This window comes from Erigeron canadensis, chromosome 8, assembly GCF_010389155.1.
Source record: "Erigeron canadensis isolate Cc75 chromosome 8, C_canadensis_v1, whole genome shotgun sequence".
Classification (NCBI taxonomy): domain Eukaryota; kingdom Viridiplantae; phylum Streptophyta; class Magnoliopsida; order Asterales; family Asteraceae; genus Erigeron; species Erigeron canadensis.
Genome location: NC_057768.1, coordinates 40,381,496 through 40,405,319, shown reverse-complemented (window position 1 = coordinate 40,405,319; position 23,824 = coordinate 40,381,496). Strand labels below are relative to the sequence as shown.

General features: G+C 32.6%; 3 protein-coding genes across 5 annotated transcripts; 1 reads left to right on the top strand and 2 right to left on the bottom strand.

The window, feature by feature from the left end:
* Nucleotides 1–2,684: 2,684 nt before the first annotated feature.
* Nucleotides 2,685–4,020, bottom strand: LOC122579352 (glutathione S-transferase U17-like). Its single transcript, XM_043751515.1, has 2 exons — nucleotides 3,628–4,020; nucleotides 2,685–3,306 (listed from the first exon to the last, which is right to left on the bottom strand). Exons 1-2 carry the CDS (start codon nucleotides 3,949–3,951, stop codon nucleotides 2,950–2,952), a joined length of 681 nt encoding a protein of 226 aa, XP_043607450.1. The 5' UTR covers nucleotides 3,952–4,020; the 3' UTR covers nucleotides 2,685–2,949.
* A 6,516-nt stretch (nucleotides 4,021–10,536) lies between these two features.
* Nucleotides 10,537–15,971, top strand: LOC122579590. Of its 2 annotated transcripts, none has more exons than XM_043751778.1 (3): nucleotides 10,537–11,153; nucleotides 14,444–15,103; nucleotides 15,193–15,971. In XM_043751778.1, exons 1-3 carry the CDS (start codon nucleotides 10,548–10,550, stop codon nucleotides 15,535–15,537), a joined length of 1,611 nt encoding a protein of 536 aa, XP_043607713.1. In that variant the 5' UTR covers nucleotides 10,537–10,547; the 3' UTR covers nucleotides 15,538–15,971. The 2 variants fall into 2 exon arrangements, with proteins under 2 accessions (XP_043607713.1, XP_043607712.1); XM_043751777.1 differs by having other exon boundaries at nucleotides 14,342–15,103.
* A 305-nt stretch (nucleotides 15,972–16,276) lies between these two features.
* On the bottom strand, nucleotides 16,277–21,651 carry LOC122579526 (probable AMP deaminase). Of its 2 annotated transcripts, none has more exons than XM_043751709.1 (19): nucleotides 21,076–21,651; nucleotides 20,480–20,667; nucleotides 20,136–20,328; nucleotides 19,864–20,042; nucleotides 19,726–19,780; nucleotides 19,509–19,636; nucleotides 19,244–19,423; nucleotides 18,963–19,030; nucleotides 18,736–18,878; nucleotides 18,564–18,625; nucleotides 18,279–18,392; nucleotides 18,053–18,193; nucleotides 17,820–17,972; nucleotides 17,685–17,738; nucleotides 17,494–17,604; nucleotides 17,228–17,401; nucleotides 17,059–17,139; nucleotides 16,882–16,980; nucleotides 16,277–16,795 (listed from the first exon to the last, which is right to left on the bottom strand). In XM_043751709.1, the coding sequence occupies exons 1-19, from the start codon at nucleotides 21,569–21,571 to the stop codon at nucleotides 16,727–16,729; spliced, it is 2,688 nt and encodes an 895-aa protein (XP_043607644.1). In that variant the 5' UTR covers nucleotides 21,572–21,651; the 3' UTR covers nucleotides 16,277–16,726. The 2 variants fall into 2 exon arrangements, with proteins under 2 accessions (XP_043607644.1, XP_043607645.1); XM_043751710.1 differs by having other exon boundaries at nucleotides 19,726–19,777.
* Between the last annotated feature and the right edge of the window lie 2,173 nt (nucleotides 21,652–23,824).

The window sequence follows — 23,824 nt, the reverse complement described above, 5'->3', positions numbered from 1 at the left end:
ATCAAACCCTTTTTGTAATGCTGGGTTACAACAATATTCGGTTTATAGAGTTTGGTCATGGATCTCAAAGACCATTTACAGATCTGTTGTTTTGGGTTTTTTGTTTTGATGATCTCAGGGAAACTTGATTCAAGCAATTGTGAAGAAGGAATTGATTCCAAACTTTGATCAACAACTTAAGGAGGATGTTGTTGTATTGATCAAAAAAGTTTGGTTGTGGCGTCTTTGAGGATTCAAATCGTGTTGTAAAGGGTGATCTTAAGATGAACTTTTATCGATGTACTGAAGTGTGTCCTGAAGTCTGTTTCACTGGCCATCCATATGGCGGATTCAGCTTTCTTCCTTTTAATGAAGTCACTAAAGCGAAGGCGGATAACAAAAATAAAATTGCAAAAGGCGGTAAGTAATCTAATGTTCAAAGCTTTGTTTATTTCCAGTCTTGTCATATTGATACAACTCTCATGATTATTTTTAATTTTTGTTTCTACTTATAAAAAATGTCACTAAGGCAAAGGCGGATAACAAAGATGAAATTGAAAATGTTGGTAAGTAATCTGAATCCCATGTCCTCAGCTTTGTTTATTTCCATTTTTGTCATATTGATACAACTCTCATGATTATTGTTCTTTCTACTTATAAAAGATGTCATTGGAAGTGTATGTTGGTGTGGAAATCTGGACATCTTCCGCTCGTCTAGAGGGAAAGAAACTAACAACTTTAACATGAAAGATTTGGAGTAAGTTCATCAATACTCAAAGTTGCATATGTATAAGATTAGGTTTTTTACCATGTTGTGTATGAATATTTTTGTTCAGATACATAATGATTCAATCATTGCTTCCATATTTAATGACATACTATATGCAAAAAATCCGTACATGAGAAAGTTGCATTGGATTCAATGTCAAAAGGTCCTTAAAAGAGTGACAATATCTGATTGATTATGTAATAATTGAAATATCAATATAAATGACATACCAATAATTGATAGTGTGCTTCTTTTTATGAAATTCTTGGATCTGATGTGAGTCTAATAATAAATGGATATTCTCAATACAACACATTCTTACTTTGTAGCATGATTTGATTTTAAAACAACACCGGAACTTTGGTAAACATTAGTTCACATTTTTTTTAGATAACTAATTTTTCATATATATAAAATATAAATTGATTAACATTAATCCATATTTTTTTAGATAAACTAATTTTTCATATATAAAAAATATAAATTGGTAAACATAAGTATGTTTTTTTTCTCTTGTAATTTATTAAATAGTTATAAACTTTTTTTGAGTTATCATAAATAATTAATATCTTTTTAATTTGAAAAAAATATTTTTTTTAAAGGTGTCTTATTCCTCAAAGTTTGAAAATCACAAAAAATTTATACACAGATCAAATAACAATATAGATTCGGCATTTTCGCCTATTAGGCGGGATTTAGATCTAGTTTATATTATGACTCATACTTTCCACTCAAACTCATTCCGTTTCTTCCATTATTTGTTTCTCAAATCTTCTAATTCATGCAAGAAGTGTTGTGTAATTATTCTTCCTAAATTCACCCATCTAATTTAATTAGCTAAGAACCAAATCAAGAATTTGATTATAGCTTCATTGGCTTGGGGGGTTTGAGTGTATTGGTTCCGTGTCGAACATACGTGCAATTTAAGAGTTTGAATATATTAATTTGCCGTAAGAAAAACTTTATAAGAAGATTTTCCCCATTGAGTCATAAATGATTATTATATTCGCTCAAGCATCACGTAGGAAGACTTCCTTTGTTAATCGATGAATGATTTTTTATTATTTGCCCCTGTATCACATGAAATTAGGGGTTGGTGTTTTTTTCTAACTCTGATTAATTGATTATCTTATTCGCTCGATCGATCATCACGTAGCTAGAAAGACTTTCCTTATTGATCAACTAGGGAATTCATACCGCCCGATGGGCGGTTTCGATCTCTGAAAGCTTATGCGTTGATGAGTTGCGGTGCTAAAGAAAACCAAAAACTAAGCGTTATCACAAGTATTATTTTGGTAAGAACAATACCACAATCACAATATTTTATATGTGTTAACATTACAACAAATTAGCGATTCTATGTATGTTGAATTGTTCGTACTAAATGAGTAAAAAGTGTCTAGATCAATAAATGCGTACAAATTAATTTAATAGCTTTATATTTAAAAGTACGAGAAAAAATGTTCAAATAAATGTGTACAAATTTCATACTTAATGCAATTATAAGTGTGGAAATTATTTGTTCGTCAGTATTACTACGTACTTGCATAAAATAGATGTCCATTTAAACACCATATTAGGCTCTTTCTTATTATAACCCCTCCTATTTTTTCGTTATTTTTACAACTATTCATTTTTTATTCTCTTTTAAAACACTCGAAGAATTCTCTCCTTCTAACCTCATATTCTTCGCTCTATTTTATTTTGGAAGCCTTTATCATAAAATGGGCCCACCTTCTACACAAAACGCACACCCGAAGTCAGACCAAACGCTCCGGAAGCGAGGCTGGATGTCGGCCGTGCTACTAGGAAGGGGCCTTACGTAAAGTTTCTAGTCCGCTTGCTGATTAAAAACTCCTTTAAGAGACTTAACGATAGCTCCTTCTTATCTACCCCAATCCATGACCAACTATCCTTTCTTTCCGATAACTTTATATTTTCAAGAAAACAAGACCGTACATCCGGCCACACCTTTCGGTCTCAGCATTATATCTATCGCAGACCCTACAACTTTTAACCTTTTCGAATTTAAACAACGCTGGAAACTTCTCTTTTAACGCCTCATTAAAAGAGACCACGTGATCTTTATTTATTCAATATATAAACAAAATACATGTTTCAAATCAGATTGAAAGACAATGATGCTAGCTAGATGACACTATATATATCGGCCAATTAAATATAAACTTAGTTAATAATATCTATGGATTGTATTTTTGAAGCAACAAATATATGTTGGTGAGTGTTTCCTGAGTTGGGATGTTACTTTTGATGGCTTTATGTGAGCATATACATTTTACCCATTCTTGAAGCCTTGGTGTTGTAGCTTCATCAAACACCTTGAATTTGTGAAGCTTTTCAAAAATGCTAATCCAACCAATAAAACATCCAAGCACCACATCCAAATAGCCTATATCATCTCCACCAAAGTAGTCCTTGCCATTGCTAATCTTCACAAATGCTTCTTCCAATACTTGCGACTTTTCGATGATTTGTTTCTTTATGGCTTCTTTTCCGTCCTCTGGAGATCGCCTCAACTCTTCATACAAGGGGTAAAACTGTTTGATTTTTTAATTATAGTTTCCCAACATATATATGTTAGCAACATGTTTATCTATAAAAAGGAAAATGAACTTACATTAAAAAAAAATTATAATAATAAAAAAAATTTGTACCTTTTTATATCAAAATTCCACTTCATTTTTTAGTAAATGTACAACTATTTAATAAATTTTAATAAAAGTACGTAAGGATAGCATTTAAACAAAAAAAAAAAAAACCCAAAAAGTAGTAATTATATTTGTTTATATAATAGTTTTGTATTGAGAGTATTAATTAAGGACATTTGCTTAAAAATGTTAGTTGTAACTTAATTATACCTTGTTGTCAATGTAGGATGCCCAAAACCGGTGATCAGCCCGATCAAAAGGGTCGGAAGGGAGGACTGGATGGGTATCTGGATACAATTCATCAAGGTACTCGATGATTATAAGAGACTCTGGAATGGGTGGTTTGTTTCCATGAATAAGGACCGGAACTTTTTTATGAACCGGGTTTGATGTCAAAAGGAGCTCGCTTTTACAAAACAGATTTTCTTGAATGAACTTATACTCAATGGACTTGAGGTTGAGAACAAACTGAACCCGGTTAACAAATGTACTTGCTGGGGTTCCAAGAAGCTTCATCTCACTCTCTTTTGCCATTATCGGATATATATTCAAAGAGATATATGATATGGGGCATATATACTCTAAGAAGGAGGCACATATGTAAATGTAAATAAAAGATAAAAGAAGATTGTCATTAGTATCGTTATGTAAACAACTTTATATGAATTATTATATTGTGTATTGTATATAATGAACTTTCAAATTTTGTGCATTATATATATTCAACCAATAAAAACTTTACAAGTGCTAACTTATATGGGTGTCACATATAGTCGGAAACATACAATGCACAAAATTTGAAAGTTTATTACATACAATACACGTGATTGAAGTTCGATACATATTACAGTATAACTATTTGTGTAAAATTTACATTTAAAATACGAATCCCAAGAAGATTACATGTGCTCCCCTAATGTTTATTTAAATGATCGAATATATCCCCTTAGCCAGTGGATGGTTTGTGGTAGAGATGAAAATTAAAAGTAAGTTATGAATTTATGATTGATAAAAGAGAAAGGACGATAAAAGTTAACACTACATGGTTAATAAAAACTTTTTGAAAACTACACGATTGAATTACATATATACATGTAGGTTTCAAATAAAATAAAATAAGTATTAAAGTAAAACAAATAAAACAATAGGTTTTTCTTCACTGAAGATCATTGTGCATCATGAAAATCATCGTGCATCGATTGCTTTGTGAATCTTCGTGCATCAATTTAACCATAATATAAGGGTCACGATTTTGTCTTATTTGTTTTACTTTAATACTTGTTTTACAATACCCAACCGCTATACATGTATATAGATAAATGTATCAAATAATTCAAATTAAAATATGCAATAAACACTACAAATAATGTTACATTTGTTCACATTTTTAGTTAGCATGAACAAATTGAAAAAAAAAATCACCATTTTATGTGTATAAAAATATGTAGAACTAAAAGAGTGTAGACATTTCTCCAAATTAAAAGTTATGGTATTCTAAAATTTCACACTTTTTAGTATGGACTTTCATAGTTATTTTGTAACACCCCATTTGTTCACAGTGTGTTACAAAATAACTATGAAAGTTCACACTAAAAAGTATGAACTTTTAGTTCTACACACTTTTTAGTGTAGATTAGTTTTTACACATTTTGAGTTTTATAAATTTTTACACATATAAAATCGTAACAAAATTTTTAGTTTGTTCACGCTAAATAAAAATGTAACCAAATAAAACATTATTTGTAATGTAATTGAAGACCTCGTTACAGAGTTTTGAGGTTTTTCCCGAAAAGTAAAATATTACAACAAAATTACTCATAATCTTACTGCTCTAAATATATATATATATATATATATATATATATATATATGCCTATTCCAAATTTTTGAGTTGTTTTCTTCTTAAAAAGCATAATTTTCAATCACATAGGTTAATCCCGTATTGACAAGGAGCACGAAGGTTTATCCCTAGTTATTGATATTGAAGATAAGAAATCTTAAACACTGAGATTGAGACTGTTGTGTGGCTATTATCTTCCAAAAAAATTTAGAAACACAAATGATTATTGATTGCAGTTTAATACCCTAAATAATACTTCATATATCCATACTAAAACTTTGATCTTTTCTTTTAAGGGGAAAAAAAAAACTATATTAAATAAGCTAATCCCATATTGACGAATATCACCTTGTAATAAATTAAATTGGGTTTTGGTTGTGACAGCCTTTAGGGTTGTCAATAAAAACTAATTGGGTGCATTAAAGTTTATACCAAAATCAAGGGGCGGTTTTTAATATATAATGTACAAGTTTTTAAACATGTAATATGTTGTTAGTGACAGCCTTAAGGCTGTCATTATCATTTTCCAAATTAAAATAAGCTTATTTGCAGCTTAAAAATCGCCGACAAGCTTAAATATCGAATTGAAAAGGTCAAGGGGTTTTCGAGAAACATCCCTGCAAGGGCTGCTGGGTAGACTTGAGTGAAATAGTCGCAATTCTATAAGCCGCCTAGCAATAATGGTTTACGACTTTAAGTTACAAATTTAATATCTCTCAACTTAAATGTTCATATTTGTGTAACTATCTTAAAGTTCATTTTAGTGGTGATGTAGATGAACGTCTTATACTCGATAGCGTGATATTGTATTTCATGAAGTAATTAGAAGGCAAACATTAAAATCAGTGGCGGAGTCAATAATTTAATTTTCGAATCGCCGAACAATTTTTATGATATTGATTAGAGTAAACTTAAACTACAAAATTAATTTACATGAGTCTTCATTTGTCAATTACCTTTAAAACTAGTTCTTGGGATTTAGCCCAACTGGACATTTAATGCCCATTATGTTTTTCAGCCAAATGTTGGTCACGTGTTCAAAACCTTTTAAAGGCATATTGGGAAGTCTTTGCCAATGAGGTGGAACATGAGAGTTTTCTCTAGCATTAGCTAGTTTCCTCCAGAACGGTAGTGAGACTTCCACCGCCAGTCATGCCCTCGGATTGACTGTGCTGGTGACGTGATCAATCTCTACCGGACATTGAAGATGCATGCCGCTGAGTCCAATCACCACTGTTGTTAAAAAAAAAAAATTACCTTTAAAACTACATAAATACATTAAAAAACAAGCATTATAAATAAAGGGTTCTACAAATATCATGGGGTACTCTTGGCCACTACATAACTCTGATTAAAATAAATTGTAGGTTACCAATTAAGATTTTCAAAAGTGAAAATATTAAAAAAGTAAATATGCTCGTCTAAATCTGCATTTGACTTTATTTATTTATATGTATTTGACCGAACTAATTCTTATATGTATTTGAAAATATTTTTGAGCTTTTCAAGACAGATTCAAAACTATTACAGATTTTGTTCAAGTAGATCTCGAGCTTTTATGATGAACCCCGTGAAGCAAATGAGCCCATTAAAAATTTTTAAGTCGAATTCGAACCCTATCAAGCTTTTCTTCAATTCAGCTCATTGACAAGCAGCCTAAACAACAGTGCATATTTACTCGATGCAATTTTGGAATTAGAATTAACGTAAAGTAAAATTAAAACAAGGATAGACGTTCAAAATAAATAAATAAATAAAATAATCAATGATTGGGTTTATGAGAGGCCTTTAGTTAGACTGGGCCTTTACTTAATGGACCAATCTTTCGGACATTTGGACCGGGTTAGATGTAATCTTAACAGCGTTAGCCGTTATTGGGCCTCAGATCTGCTTCTGTCTGAGTAGCTCTGCTTAAATAGTCAAATGTTGTATTTTATTTCTAAATGTAGAGTCTTTTGTTTTAACATCAAAATATGTTGGTACATTAGCTTAACTTAAATATGATCAAGGCACGATTGGTCATTGGTTGATAAACCCTAGATATACAAATAACTTTATGGATCTTGGGTTCAACTCTTTCATGTTGGTATGTGTTCCTTATTTGACTTTGGGTCCTCTAGCATTCCATCGACAATTGTATGTCAAAACGCCAAAAAGAAAAACAATAATAATACAGTAACATAGAAAAAGAGACTATACCATAAATTCGATTTGGTTTGAAATGAGACAATGTTATCTGTTTTGCTTCATATCCAATCAAACCCATTTGTGCGAAATTCAGTTTAAAGTTCATTTATAGCTTGGAAGAGTTTCCTTTATTAAAACAAATCCAAACGAGAGAAACTTAATACTTTAGTTAATTTTGTATGCTACTTTTCTAGTTTTGATTTTACTAGCTAATCAACCCGGGACGCTTAATTAAAAATTTAAAACCAAAAAATATATAGAAATATGTATTTAATTTGTTGTCAATACATTATAATTTGATACGGAGATAGCAATATACTTGTAAAGATGAACATTAATACATAAAACCGATTAGGGTGATAAAAAATTAAAAAGTAACTATCATAAATCAATGGTAGATATGAAACTAAAGTTAAAGAGTTATGATATTATTTTTCATATTAATTAAAAATAATTAAGGTTAAAAAAATAATTAAAAAAAAAAAGAAGAAATGGCATATTGCCTAATATAAAAGATAGTTTTTAAAATAAAAGAAAATATTTTATGAGATCATATATTTTTTAAAATAGTTTAGGAAAAAAAAATGACATGCCACATAGATAAAAAGTTTTTAGAAACAATATTCTTTTATTTATATAAGAGATTTGTTGCAATAGGTGCATACTAGATACCATATTTCATTCAAACGTATGTACCAAAACTCGAACTAGTCCATAAGGTTTGGCATCATTCGTAGGCTTTAATAATCTTTCAGCAGGTTTAAGACCTTTCTAACTTAACTTATATGCTTACGAGGTGACAAGTTGGTTCGGTTTGGCTTCATTCAAAGGCTTACATCTAAAGCTACGTAGATCACTAATAAGGTTATATGGTTGTAAAATTGGTCTTTTATATTGCATCACCAGAAGTAGAGGCCTCTTAGGATGACCTTTAACAGGATACAATGAATCATATATGACGGGTAAGTTGATTTCATTAACTAAAAGAAAAGAACTTATATTTATATGACCTCTTCCATCATATATCATACTTTTTGTTAGATATTTGTGGTCAAAAGAATATAAGAAAAACGGTGGAGTAGATTTCAACTATATACCAATATCAATTTAGAATCAATACTCTTTGGTATCCATCAAGAGTTATTTTAGTGTCTATATATACATAGAGTGTTTGGGAATACGTTTTGAATTGGTTATCTGATTATTACGTTCGTAAAACGCAGATAATCTAAAAAAGTGTTTGTGTAAAAAAGTGATTATCTGCTATAAAAACGCAGTTGTAAAGAAGCATGTACCTACTTATTTTTTTCAAAACACAGTTTTAAAAACGCATAATCTATTTTGAAAACGCAAAATCTGTTTTGCAATCTCAATAACAAACACCCCCGTATTTTCACATTGTTATTGTTATTCTTACCTTTTTTTTATCCCCCTAATTAGAATAAAATAAAAATTTCTATAAAACGTGATATTTGTCTACTTGTCGTTCCGTTGACCTCCATCTATCCATAAAAAATAAAAAGTAAACACCCAAATAATTAATTAGTTCCATGATATTTCTATTTTTATGTCATGAGTCACGCATTTTATTTTATTCTGTTGCTCTAGGCAATATTGGTGCCAATCTTTATGTAGTAATGAAGAAGAGGAAAAACGTTGTGAAACATGTTGGTTATTTTTGAAAAGTATGATGGTAAACATGGAAATATATAGATGGCCGGTTGGTTTAATTTGATTTGAGGCGGTATATATTTTTAATTTGTTTCACTTTAATTTAGAGTGTTTGGTTAGGGTTACTTACTTAAAGATACTTGAATCAGATGCATTATGATAGTAGATAAGATTTCATATGGACATGTAGTTGTAGCTAGAACAAGGGGTAACAAAGACCAGGACATACCCGTACCTATTTCTTCACGAGTCACAAGATTTTTTTTTAACGATTTTAGTAACTTCACATCATATATATAGTACACTCAACTCACATGGGTGTCTAATTATTTATCTTGTTGGTCTGATATGATTGATAGCAATGGTGGAAAGTGGTGGTCCTTCGTGGCGATTGTAGCATGGACGGAAAGTGAGGGTCAATAGATTACTTGCTTCGATGGTCAGATATGATCTTAAGATTATTTTAGAAAAGTTTAGGAGTTGGTAGAATTATCGTTAAAAATTGTATGAAATCAAAAAATATGTTCGCTTGATTGCGTTTGAAGATAAATATTCACGAACTGAAATATGTACTGCTCGAATGCGCAATTTTAAGCATTTTCAATTGTTATCTTTAAAAAAATTTGATTTTTAAATGATATTACAATTACTAACCATGTTAAGATGGCCTAACTTTTTTAATGATTATTTTTAAAAATTCTTAGCTAAGTCATTTACAGCCTACTAACCTTTTCAAAACTATTAATCAAAAGTTTACACTCATATTTTGTATCATTGAAAGTGTTATTATAGACTTATAGTTGTATTTTTTTATAATATATGTTTGTCTGTGATATTTCATTCACGTATTTAACATACTTTTTGCCTGGTTTTACATTATTGTCGGACGTAATTTCAATACATATATATATATATGTATTATGTATACATATTTTGATTAAATATGTGCAGTAAATATGTCGATACAACGAACTAGTTTATTAAACCCGCTGTATTAATTACATAGTTCGACTTGAGATATATTAATTAACTTTATATCAACTTGTAACCGATTAATACAAACACGGCATAATTAACACTTTTCGTGATACACACTTTTAGAAATACATATATTAAGAAAATGTGTATTTAATATTTTAATGGTGAATACAAAACATAACTAGTAATTTTCTCTAGAGTTCACAATATAAATATAGAAATTTAATTTTAAATGGAAAAAGTAACGATCATAACACTAAAGTCTAAATGTACTTTTCATTAAACACAAGATAAACTTTACTTTTAAAACAAACACATGTGACAAACACATTACCATGTGTGACACAAAAAATAGTTAGAGGGTGGATTTTATAACTTTACCCAAATTTCATTCACATATAAAATTCCAAGTCCTTCATTCCTTCCCTCACCATACCCAAAAATAAAAAAAAACATGGAATTCTTTGAGAAAGCAGTAGCCGTGAGACTCAAAAGCCATCTCGACAAATACCTAGTCGCGGGGGACGACGGTCTAACCGTTCGACAAAGCCGAAAAGCCGGTTCGACAAACGCAGGAAGATGGTTGATAGAACGTGTAGAAACAAACAGCCATGTCATACGTCTCAAAAGTTGTTATGGGCGTTATTTAACCGCTTGTAGTACACAAGTTCTTTTAGGCACAACGGGGAACAGAATTATACAATCCGTGACAGAAAATACAAGAGACTTAGCTATCGAATGGCAGCCGGTTCGAGACGGGTTTCAATTTAAATTAAAATCGTCGGTTGGGACGTATTTAAGGGCTAATGGTGCCATGCCTCCTTGGAGAAATACGGTTACACATGATGGAAGTTTTACTAGTTCTACTAATAATTGGATTTTGTGGGATGTTGAGGCCGTTAATGTTTCCGATGATGAGGTTGTTAATCATAATAATGTTTGTTTGTCAATTGTTCCGAGTTTTCCGCCTAGTGATTTTTTCGGCCCGGAGGTTCGATCACCCGTACCGATTCATTCTCCCGGTTTTTCACCTCGGTCTCGTACTCTTTCTATGATGAAGGTACTTTTTCTTCTTTTTCATAGCTTGCTTAATTTCTTTTTTAAGTTCAAATTAAAAAGTACGGAATTGAATAACTTATTATTATAATAACTATAAAAATGGATGAAAAATATATGTACTAGGTGTAAAAGTTTTTGATATGCTCCGAGTATATTTTAATATAAGTAACTAATAGTAACATTAAAAGTATTACTATTCCAATAGATGAAATAGCGATATTGAATATGTTATCAACTTAATTGGTATATAAAAACAAGGGTTATTGGTAAGTAATCACGATTATTAAAAACATTTGTTAGCTTTTTTTTATGAGATGTGTCAAAATAGAAAGAGCTTTTAATACCATGAAATTTAAAAGGTAAAATAAGATATCAATCATGATGCACTAATGAATTTTGTGATGATAACATACTTGGAGAAACAAAATCGTAGTTTTCCTAAAAAAAGTGTTGCCAATATGTGATATTAGATTATCAATTCACATCTCATATCCATTCCCTACATCTAAAACCCACACAACAAACACAAGTACACAACCAAGTCCTTAATTAGCCAAAGAATTTAGGAATAAAGTTGAAGAAATCCTTACGTGATATTTGGGTCCAAAAGATTCTAAATGAATAAAACAATGTGTGTGTTTGTAAGGAATATTATTTGAAACTGTACTTATTGTAAACTGTTGAGGTTAATCGGCTTTTCTTGCATACCTCTTTTCGATAGAAACAAATGGACATATTATCATTATTATGATTATTTTGATAATTTAGCATCAATTTATTATAAAATCTATTATTTAATGAAAAAGCACCATTCTTATGAAGAAGAAAAAAAAAGGCACAAAATATGTGGATGGGAAGGCAAATAGTGGACTTAATTTCTAAAAAAAATGAGAACACCGAGTTATTAGCCACTAATAATATGTCAAAATTCGAGTGTCATATATGGTGGATGATAATATGGTCATTTACCATACTAGTGGACATATTAGATACACACCTCTAAAAATGCTTATCTTTGGGCATACCACTTTTTCTACACACTACTAGCCATTATGCTTTCTCCTACACAACAAGTGGAGTGTAGACTAGGCGTGGTATTTTTTTTTAAGAAATTGTTCAATGTTATTAACTTATGTCGTTGAATTTTAATTAAATTATATTTATTCTTCTTTTATAAGAGTCAACATGAACTGCTCTTTATGTTTCAACTTTTTTTTTTTCTTAAGTGACCTTTGTCTAAAGTCTACGTTTTTTTAAGGTTCGTATATTGAAAGTTTGAAACCCCATACCTATGTGTAATTGTTCTTAGTATAAATACAGTAATTGATGTTTAATTTTATGAAAATAATCATATAGTGTATCTATAATTATTATATTTGGTGTTTTTGTATTCTATAACTAGAAGATTTGAAGACATACACAAGAATCTGGTTCTTCATAGCTTAGAACTACCAAATGATGGACCAAGTTTGAACTCCCAAGAATAATGACAAATAATATCTAACACTTTTGAATATCATATCTTAGTTTTTACACTACCAGACAAACAAAACGATTTCTTGATACAACTATATACGTACAGTATATATTTGTTGTATGTTTGGTATAGTAAGGTGTCCAAAAAAGATAGAGATCCATCCGTTCAAAAAGCAATGCATTCTATATAGTGCTTTTGAATAAGTTATAGATATCCAAAAATAAAAGTAAAATAACGAACTACTCGTTTTAAAGGAAGTGTATTACCAAAATGATTGGTCTTAGTTGTCAACTCACAAATTCTTGAAGGGTGTAAGCTAGAGTTTATAAAACTATAGAGGGTTGAATCCGAATTTTTGACAATTAGGAGGGGAGGGTTTGGAACGTAGGGAAACCATTGGTGATCGTTCATTTGTCTTGTCACATAACACACTACTGTACATTTTTCCGAACTGACATACACGCTACATATATTCCCACATTGGTCCCTGTTACACGGCTTTGTCGTTGCATTATTTACCATTTTCCCACAATTTGTGAATCTATTGGAAATTGCGACTGAATTCTCTAAAGTAGCGTAGTACACTTTTTAACTTTTCTAAAATCCACAAGTACTGTATGAGGGTAACCAATTACATCAAAAAGTAAGTTACATCAAAAACTGACCACAACAAACTTTTAGACTGTGCGATACAAGGCCTTCTCAAGGAGTTTTAGAGCCGAAACGCCCCTGGAACGCCGACTACATTGCCCCTGAAGGCGTTCCTAACTTAAAAAATGGGTTGGGCGGATGGGCAAAACCGTGGACCATCATTTGACTTTCTCCTCTTCTCAATGCATTTCTATGTCAACTTTCTCTCATTCTCCCTCATTTTTCTAATTTTCTATTTTTCCAAACAATGAAAATGAAACAAGTATTGGAAGATACCCCATAATAGTGAGTTGCCTTATACCCCTCATTTTTGCAAAACGCCTGGTATTTTAATGTGGCAGAAGACCCCTTCATGAGAAGGCCTCATACCATTTAGTCTTAACAATTTGAAACAACTATAATCATAAAGAATTTTTAGCTCAACAGGTTCTTTAAAAGAAAATGACGCCATACGAGTTTGGTTGACACTATCATCTCTTACGAACAATAATATCTCTTATGAACAATAAATCATGTTACTAGGCATACACGTATTAATGTATTATTGATATCTGAATTTATTATATCTTTTGGCAACAAAGTCCCCGAAAGTGTAAGTACGCAATCAATATATGATAACTTAGTTTAAGAAGTCATTTTAGCCCAAAAAAGATAAACAGCCATGTGTACTACCGAAACTTAAGTACAGTATATATTTAAATAAATAAATAAATCTTTGTAGTTTGCAAAAGCCGGTGGATACGAGTTTGGTTGTGACACTCACGATCCCTATCTCTATATCATATCTTATAAATGTTAAATTCATAAAAAATGTTACATATTATAAACTTTAATATCACTTTCATAATCTAGATAGAAGCCACACGTACTTTTATTTCGAAGTTAATGCGACTTTTTTGGTATTTTGGTAAGTGGTCGATGATTCACTTTAAAAACAAATATATAAAAGTTACTAACTTTTATTGATCACCAAACTCAACTATCTATACACGTAATTAGTCTTGTTTGTTTGCTTTGAGTTTGACACCCATATATACATATATGTATAATGTATACGACAGGTGAAGATGTTACGAGGTACCATGAGTGTGACAAATACCCAACACTTATTACAAACTAAAGTCACCAAATTTATCAACAACCGTTTGCATTCTTTTCCACAGAAATTACCACATTTACGACTACATTTACCTACAAAGTTTACCAAACACAAGGAACGTTCTGTTGGGGTCCTACACGACTCGGGACAATCCTCGATGGAAATCCTACGCCACGTGAAAGTGGTTAGACTAAGGAGCCTCCATGGTAAATACCTCCACGCCAACCATGACCAAGAGTCGGTTTCTCAAGATGGTCATGACGCTACTGCCACAACCAACCGTTGGACTGTTGAGTTTGTTGAGGATACACCCGATGATGTGACTATCATTCGTTTAAAGTCTTGTTACAATAAATACTTAACGGCTTCTAATAGTCCTTTCTTGCTTGGAATGACTGGAAAGAAAGTCCTCCAAACCGTCCCTAGTCGTCTAGACTCCTCGGTCGAGTGGGAGCCTATCGGAAATGGGAAACAAGTGAAGTTCAAGACGAGATATGGACACTATTTGCGTGCGAATGGAGGTCTTCCACCGTGGAGGAATTCGGTTACACATGATATTCCTCAAAGGAGTGCTACACAAGATTGGATCATGTGGCAAATTGAGGTTGTAGATACTAATGAACAATCAATGCAGTTGGTTCCTTATTCGGATTCGTTTACTTCCTCTGCATCTAGCTCACCTTCAACTAACTGGTCTAAGTCCCCAACCTTCTCCAACCACGAGGTATATATACAAATGTTCAAGTTTCACCACTGACTAAATGAAATTACACATGTTAACTTAATTTCTTGTTTCGTTTGTTTTCTTTGCAGTCTGACTCACCACTAAAGAGAGAAGAAGGGAGAGCGATATATTATCATGTGATTTCAGACGATGATGGGGAAGTTGATCAAAATGCACAAGGATTTTGTGTTAGTTTTAAAGGGAATGGGGTTAATGAGTTGACTCAAATGTTGGAGGAAGAAACTAGACTACGCAACATAACAGTGTGTTCTCAAAGTCCTTTAGACGGGAAGCTTTACCCCCTTCGATTGCAACTTCCCCCAAACAACGTAACCATGAAAGTTGTGGTGGTTCAAAATTCTAATGAAGGTGAAAAACAATATCGTTTCAGGGTCCGGAGTTCATCAAGGTCATCTTATAAGGGATACTTCTGAAGAAACACAATAAACCAATCAAATTTGTTAGAAATGTTAAACTTACATCATTTTTTGACAAATTTGATTGGTTTGTTGAGATTTCTCGAGTTTATAGGCAATACAAAATGATAGTAGTACTTGTATAGAGTTCTCAAGAAGAAAAGGATTTCCTGGTTTTAGTCAACAATAATCTCATGTCCAACTTGTTTGATCAAGAGACTTGAGGTTCGTCAAGAGTTTCTAAGTTTGTATCCCATAATTAGGTGATACACAATAGTTAAGTAAAAGGTTCATGCTTAAAGGTCTAGTTTTAAAGTGTCTGAATGAATAAGTAGCTTCATAAGTTTTGAATGAACTTGTATTAGCGCCCTGCTATTTGTAGTTATGAAAGATGATGTTATATTAGACAACTTCACAAGTCTTAATGAACGTTTCTGTGTTGCAAGGTTTTATTGATGCTCTTGTTCATTATCTATTGTGCCATGATCATGTATTACTTATAGATTTTATAACTTTGGATCAGATATTTTGATAAATCTCTAGTAGCTATAGGAATAGGACACTTTGCCGTTAAACACAGACACACAAACACACAATAGATGACCTGTAATATTGTAATATAATATCTAATGTGTTTAGGTAATTAGGTCTCAATAGATTCCCAATTGGACCAATATACAACATACCCACTTTGCCACATTAGGTAACCCATAGCTTAAACAAAGAAACTAAAGAAAATGTGTAAAGATCAGCAATATATATTCAACATAACCATTTGCTAAGTTTAGCTTCAATCTTACGCCATCTGGTCAAGAAAGATGGTTATGTTCTAAAAGACACTTCCCGTATGAAAAACTGGTTAGCTACAACGGAGATAGAAAATCTCAATAAAAAGATATCAAGATGGTGGCTTAGAGTAACATAATAAAATTGCTCATATCTGAAGTGACAACAAACACAAAATATTATTACCGTAAACATTAATTAGTCCAGAAACTCGCATGGTTGCATATGCGCAAAAGCATTTCTCAACTCCCACCAACCCTGAAGCTGTGAGTAGACAAAATGGGGTGCTGGATGCCCATCTGGACCTGGATATTGGTTAACTTTTGTGTATGTGTTGAATGTGATTTTGGGTTTGAGGCTGGAGGGGGGTCTAATTCGTGAACCCGATATCAGAGATAACATTTAGGTTCCAAACTCCCCACTAAAACTCAACTTCTTGTGGTAGTCTCGCCCTTCCTGCATACACATACTGCATTTCTTCTGTCCATGTCTGTAAAATATCAAAAATATTACTAAAAGCTGGCAACCTTACATCTGATATTTGTTGTTGGATGATAATGAAAATGATGGAACTACCTGATGACGGAAAGCAATCCTCATTCGGGGTACGTTTGTTTTTTGTATATCATTTCCTTCGGGTCCTCGCTTGTAATACTTGTTTCCAAGCCAATGTGCCTGCATAGATCACAACGCCAATCAGCTGGCATCCCCTCAACATACAGGTTTTAAACTCGACAATTGTATGTGGCTTACCTTGGCTGCATGTGAGAATCCAGATTGGTAAACTGAGTTTCTTGCTATCTCACAAAGGTCACATGAACTTAGCTTCCAAACCTGTAAGCCACGACTATGTTAGGCAATAAACAATAATACAACACTGATTAGTGATTACAGCTTACAACACAGAACAGGGGAATCAGACCTTGGCGGCAACACCATATTCTTCCACTAAAGGTTCTTTTGTTAGATGAATTTGCAGTGGATCGTCAGTCGACAGTGAAACATTCATGCCACGTTGAAAAAACATGGGAAATGGGTTGCGATGGTAGTCAAGAAATAGGGAATTGTTGCTCAGTGGAGACATAGCCAATCCGATCTGCAAAAGTTAATATCCATTAATAACTACCAAGACTTAATTAATTGGCCGCATCAGCCCTCATAAGCCATGTTAGTAAGTCGATGGCTAACCTGAGCAAGATAGTACAAATATTGCAATACTGGAGATTTCCGCAAATTAATCCCATGTGAAATATTATGGCATAGAAGGAATCCAGCAGCCAAATGGTCAATATCACCTGCCTGCAAATATTAAAGTAAAATGAAGTCAGCACTGTTAAAGAATGCAAAAGCTAAACATAAGAAATGAGTGAGTTAAGAACCTCTCCACAATGAGGACGCAATCTAATGGTTGGCAGTCCTTTCGACTCACGAAGCTGAGAAAGGGAACATGAGCTTAACTTAGAAAACTAAAAAACTAAGATAAAACTCTGAAAGTAAGAGAGAAACATACTAACCTTGTTAAGGGTATAGAGATTTGCATAGCAATAGTATGCATAATAAGAGTAAGAAGGATTAAAATCATTCGTCCATTCAGCTGGCGTTGGCATATGCTTAGTGGGCCGCCTTTCGGGTTTGCTTTCATCGTCCACAAGATCAAGCCCAACAACCTGTTAGAAAAAAATATTAATTACATCGAACCTAATATTATGGGTAATCAACAATGTTGTTCGCAAATTTTATAATTTACCTGCATCAAGAAAACGTGCAGTTGAGGGTGAGATTTTGGGTCAACTGAGACTTCAAAAAGTGGAATGAACACATTGTCCAAGATATTCTGGAAGGATGTCACCGTTCCCATACTCTTGTAGATGTTATATAGCCGCGGAAGCTGAAAATTGACCCACACAATCTTTTAGCGATAAAAATAAACTTTTACAAAGAAATTGGGAATGCATGTGTATAGTGATAGATACTTGGATTAGCCACACTGCATTTTCACTGTAAATTGAATTGTTGATGAACCAACTCGCCAACTGATCCCATTCACTTTGCTTCCTTCCGTATATAGACACCCTATACTCTGCCACCTGGAAGGAAAAGAGCATTAGTGTCTTAAAGATGAGGAAAACTTTTCATTGCTATGCTTAAGTTCCACGCCATAATGTATTTGGTAATTTCAAAAATAATAGCATGGTAAAAATTTATGAAGTTGTGAATGTACACAAATAGAGATAATATCAATGTTTACGTAATCACACCTGGTATTTGCTTGCATCCAGATCTGATAGAACTTGTTTCGTCAATTCTCCCAAGAAACGGCCTGAGATCACAAGAATATTATGTCCATTTCTGACTCAAAGTTCTCAAACAAATATATTTCCTAACTTGGATGAGTAAACAAAAATTTTATATATTTTACAGGAGGCAGACCTTGAATCAGATTGTCTTGCTTTAAAAAGATTTCTCTAAGTCTACTTTGTCCACAGGGATTGTACTTGAGATTGAACTTATCAAACCGGTGAAATGTGCTCTTATCCGCATGAACATCCAACAAGTCAACATTAAGGTCATACCTGAAGTCAGCTTTTAGTTATCAGAGAGACAGTATTTGAGGTAATATAGAACTGAAAATTAAAGATACACAGCAAAATACCAACCCCGTTAAGTCCAAACTCTCAAAAACTTCTTTCAATGTAAGATATTGTCCATCACGAAATATCACAACCTGCAAATAAAATTTGAATACAACTTTGTAACTATAAAACAACTAGAAGATGAAAAGTGACTCATAAAAATTTGCCTAAAGATGTGACTATGAGGAAGACCACACATGGATAAATCAAGAGAGAAGATCACAAGAGAGAGAATACATAGCACATGCGAGAAACATTAAATGCCTAAGCACATTTAGTGGATACATATGACAAACATACAATACCTCATCAGGTTCTTTCCTTAATTTAGACTTAATGAACCGCAGAAGGTGTTTTTGGTTCATGCAAGCAGAATGATGAACATGGGTGTCAACTTTTCTAATATTGTAGAAGTCCCGATGAGGCGCACCTTTTTGAGCTAGAAACTCACTATCTGCATTTACCAACAGATGAAGACGGAATTTCTGCATGGTATTCAGTATGAGGACACAATTATAAAGTCAAATGAATAGACAGAATAAAACTTCTAAAGAAAATAAGAAACATCACCTCTTCAAGGAATCTTAGTCGATGATAACACGCAGAACGGACATTTCCAACGGATATTACTTTCAGAACATGATGCATGTCAGTGAAGAAAGTGGTCGCACTTGCAACAGGGAAGAGTTCAACAGAATCTTAAAAAAGGAAGATAAAAATAATCAGCCTAGGCATCCATTTATACAAAATTTGACCAGAATGATCAAGTCTTCTTTGTTGGGCTTACCATTTTCAGTTGCATAAACATGCACAACTCCATCTTCCATCCTGAAGTGGTGCTGCTTAAATATTTAGTGAAAAAGGTTATAATTTTTTTTAGTAGACACGTTAAACAGTAGACTAGAAGAGATAAAGTCCAGTTTACTTTAGTTGCTTCCACTGGTACAAATCGAAATGGATCACTTTTATTCACAGACAATTGAGACTCTCCAGCATGTTCTTGTGCCCACGGAACATTTTTTTCCCTGAAAACGTATTTTTCCCGCAAGTCTAGGCATTCACGTAGCATTTTCCTCACTTCTTCCTCTTCATGATTCAATGACTCTGAATGCGAAACAATAAAGATCATGAAACTGAAAAATCTTAAAGATAGAGAGTCAAAAAAGTCAGAAGCGTGAAGTAGGACGTTGAAACTACCTTTCATCATAGTTGTTTGCGGGATATCGTTGACTGGGATGTTAGATGAAAGAAGCTCCACTTTCCCGCTGACATGATCCACAGTCGAATCAGTTTCTTTTGCCACTTTATTATGTAAATTAGCTTGATGAATGTTTGAATTCTCAGCTTGTGGCAAAAGCAAAGACATATTTTGAATGCCCGAGAATATTTCCTGAAATAAAACAAGTGGTGCCTAGATAGTAAAAAGTTTTTTTAAAGGAAACCAGCAGAAACATTACAAAGATCAAAGCAGCAAGTACAGCATGAATGCCAGTAAATAAAAATATATTGCATATGAGAAGGATCAAGCGACTTAAAATTACATGGGCAGAAGTGCTAACGCTCTCATCAAAATACTGAGTGTCATCCCCAACAGCAGTCTCAGTTCCATCATCGTCGGAGTTTTCAGTACCATCGTATGCATAGCTGGCTGGTGATCTTGGTGTATGTATCCGACCATAAGAACCTACCCTAGTCTTAGAATTAGGTTGATGATCATGGTGATGTTCACCTGATCAACAACACATGAAAACTTTGCTTTAGCTTTTTGGACCACATACAGCCCTGCACCCTGATATTGTAGCAATAAGACCAAAAACCAGGCACAACATAGGACCATTGTTACAATGGTTACTCTAAGACCATCAATAACAATCCGTCTAACGCTGGCTTGGTGGTGGCTTTTTAATCTGTTTTTTTCTATAAGTTTTTTTAATTATCCCCAAGCTTTCTAACCGTTTTATTTCGTCTAAAATACCCATCTACATTTCTATTTGTCACTTATAAGTAATAATAACCATCAAATTTCAATCTATGAATCAATCCAGTAACCTAGAAACCTCACAAACACAGTACTAAACATAATAACACCTAATAAACGATAATATCATCAGATTACAAACACAACAGAAAAACAAACCTTGTGTTTGGTTCATTCTGAGAGGCGGCAAGTTATTATCTTGGAGCAGCTTCTCCATAGAACCAAACGACGTCGTATTGGTATTGGTCTTACTAACTCTATCATTACTGCTAGTATTAATCACCCATTCGTTATTAGTATTTCCTAATCCATAATTAGGCAAAGAAGTTGAAATACCATACCCACCACCAGTATTACTATTATTCATCATTACATAATCATCATCATCATTATCTTCAATATAATCTAAATCATCATTATTGTTTTCATCATCGAGATGAATATAATTAATATCATTTGTATCTGCATATTCAACAACATCATCATCATCTACGTCATCTTGTTGGTGGGGGCGGGTACGGAGTTTAATGAGACGGTCGATAACTTGATCAACGCTGCGTTTGTGAATGTAAAAAGCGGAGATTGCCATAACTGATGCTCCGAATAAAGTGGCTATTGCTAAATGAATTGCTCCTGGAAATGATGATGAATCCATTTTTTATTTACTAATAATAATCTATTCTATTAATTTTGATGATTAATGAAAGTGAGGGTTTTTCTTGATCTTAATTTACTTCCAAGTGAAAGAAAGCAGGAAGTGATGGATGATCAAAGTAAAGTATTTATAGTATAGTGATAGTGATGTTTGGAGGATAAATTATGGGCTTTTGTGTGTATGCATATGGACTTCTTTTTCTAGCCCAGGAACAATATGGGCTTTGGAGGATATTAGTATGTTAGCCCATTTGTTTAAATTTAATGCAAGTTTATGGAAAAAGTAAATAATTATACGACTACTACTTAATAAAATGTCGCTTAAGTGTATGATAGTCGACGATTTTAACGATCTAGTACTTATATATCATGTATAGCATGTATGGCTGGCTATAGGAGTATATATATGGTACTTCAAAGATGAAGTAGTCATAACCGGAGCTTTATGCCTCGATATTTGATAGCCACATTTTGGTGTACACGGGTAAGTGTCCGCGTATTGCGGCGATGAGATGGTAGGGGTGATAGGTCATAGGAGGTGATAAGTCATAAAGTATTTTAGGTACTTCAAATCATGAATTGAGATTTTCAAAAATGGCAAAATGCTTTATAAGATAGTATAAAAGTATAGATATGTATATGTAATAGTCTTCTTTTAAATTATATATAAAAAAAAAAAGTTACGGCCTTTCTTCAGTGTCTCTTATGTATTTTACTTTGGAGACGAATTGAAAGCAAATAAGCCTAAAAGTGTGTCTAAGCTATAATATAGTCGAGTTTCAGTATGTAACACTTTGAACTGATGAGACCCCATTTCATAATTTCACTATAGGCCCTAAATATGCCTGATATATGGTGGCAATTTTTTAAGTTATTCCTTTCATATACACTGATACACATACGTTATGCGTATGTGTGTATGTTCGGGTGAGGGTTGTTTCAAACGATTTATTTTTGTTCGACTTATAACGTAACTATGTATAGCAACAATAACCTGATAAAATTAATTAAAGTAGGAAAATTGTGGTGACTATCAGTCTATCATCCGATGTTAAGTTTCCTGGATACCTCATCTCGTGATGCAAGAGTAGTAAGGTATGATACATCAAATATATCGAACTAGTGTTATACCCGGCCGTTGGTCAGGGATAACAATCAGATATATACTTTAATGTGGGTCATTAATTTTAATATGTCAACCGTTACCATCGGACAACGAAAAAAACGTATCGTTAAACAATACAACATAAATCTTAAAACACAACTTTGGTGGCGAAGTAATAATTGCAACATTTCTTGGAAGATAAAAATACGAAGATAAAAACTTTGACGGTGAAAACAAAGGACTAAAAATGTAGTACTATGAATCCTCTAAAATAAAACTTTAATGGTGAAAATACAAAAGTCTTAAAAAAGATTTAGCGTTTAAGTGTGAAATATTAAAACATTACTACTCTAAAAGTAATGATATAAATCAAAATTAAAAAAAATTAAAAAAGTGATAACTATACAACATAGAAATGAAAAAAAAAAAAAAAAAAAAAAAACCTAAGCAGACAAGCTAGCTGCTGAGTCAGCCGTCAGCCAAACTGCTTCTTTATTCACGCCAAAAGTTTTGATATCTTTGAAAATAAAACTTTAATGGCAAAAATACAAAAGTCTTAAAAAAGATTTAGCGGTTAAGTGTGAAACATTAAAACATTACTACTCACGTGAAAAATTTTTATATAAGTTCTATTACTAAAAATAATGATACAAATAAAAATAAAAAATAAAAACATAAAAGAAGAAAAATGACATCTACACAACACATTAACTAAGAATAGGGGAAAAATATTAAGCATGCGACTAACAGTCAACTAGCTAGGTTCACCATTCACTTGAAAAGTTTTTATATAGGTTATAATTACTACTCTAAAAATAATGATATAAATTAAAATAAAAAATAAAAGCATAAAGAAGAAAAGTGACATCTACACAACACATTAACTAATAATAGGGGAAAAAAGTTAAGCACGCAGCTAACCGTCAACTAGCTAGGTTCATTATTCACTTTGAAAAATTTTTATATAGGTTATAATATAATAATGTGAGTGAATATTGAGTTGCTGGAGGATTAATTAGAGAAAACAAAGGCCCCAAATTGACTTGTTTATTTTGGTGTCACATATAAAACGAAGTATAATCGGGAAACCTGTCATTTGACTTGCAGAATTTGCTTGATTGTGAGATGTTCACATGATTAGCATAATGC

Coding starts and splice junctions, on each gene's coding strand:
- LOC122579526 (XM_043751709.1), bottom strand. CDS start 21,571: ATGGATTCATCATCATTTCCAGGAGCAATTCATTTAGCAATAGCCACT. Junction 20,668..21,075: donor CAGAATGAACCAAACACAAG/GTTTGTTTTTCT, acceptor GTTGTTGATCAG/GTGAACATCACCATGATCAT. Junction 17,739..17,819: donor ATCTCTATACCCTTAACAAG/GTTAGTATGTTT, acceptor TCCCTTTCTCAG/CTTCGTGAGTCGAAAGGACT.
- LOC122579352 (XM_043751515.1), bottom strand. CDS start 3,951: ATGGCAAAAGAGAGTGAGATGAAGCTTCTTGGAACCCCAGCAAGTACA. Junction 3,307..3,627: donor CATCCTACATTGACAACAAG/GTATAATTAAGT, acceptor AAAATCAAACAG/TTTTACCCCTTGTATGAAGA.
- LOC122579590 (XM_043751777.1), top strand. CDS start 10,548: ATGGAATTCTTTGAGAAAGCAGTAGCCGTGAGACTCAAAAGCCATCTC. Junction 11,154..14,341: donor GTACTCTTTCTATGATGAAG/GTACTTTTTCTT, acceptor TGTATACGACAG/GTGAAGATGTTACGAGGTAC. Junction 15,104..15,192: donor CAACCTTCTCCAACCACGAG/GTATATATACAA, acceptor TTTTCTTTGCAG/TCTGACTCACCACTAAAGAG.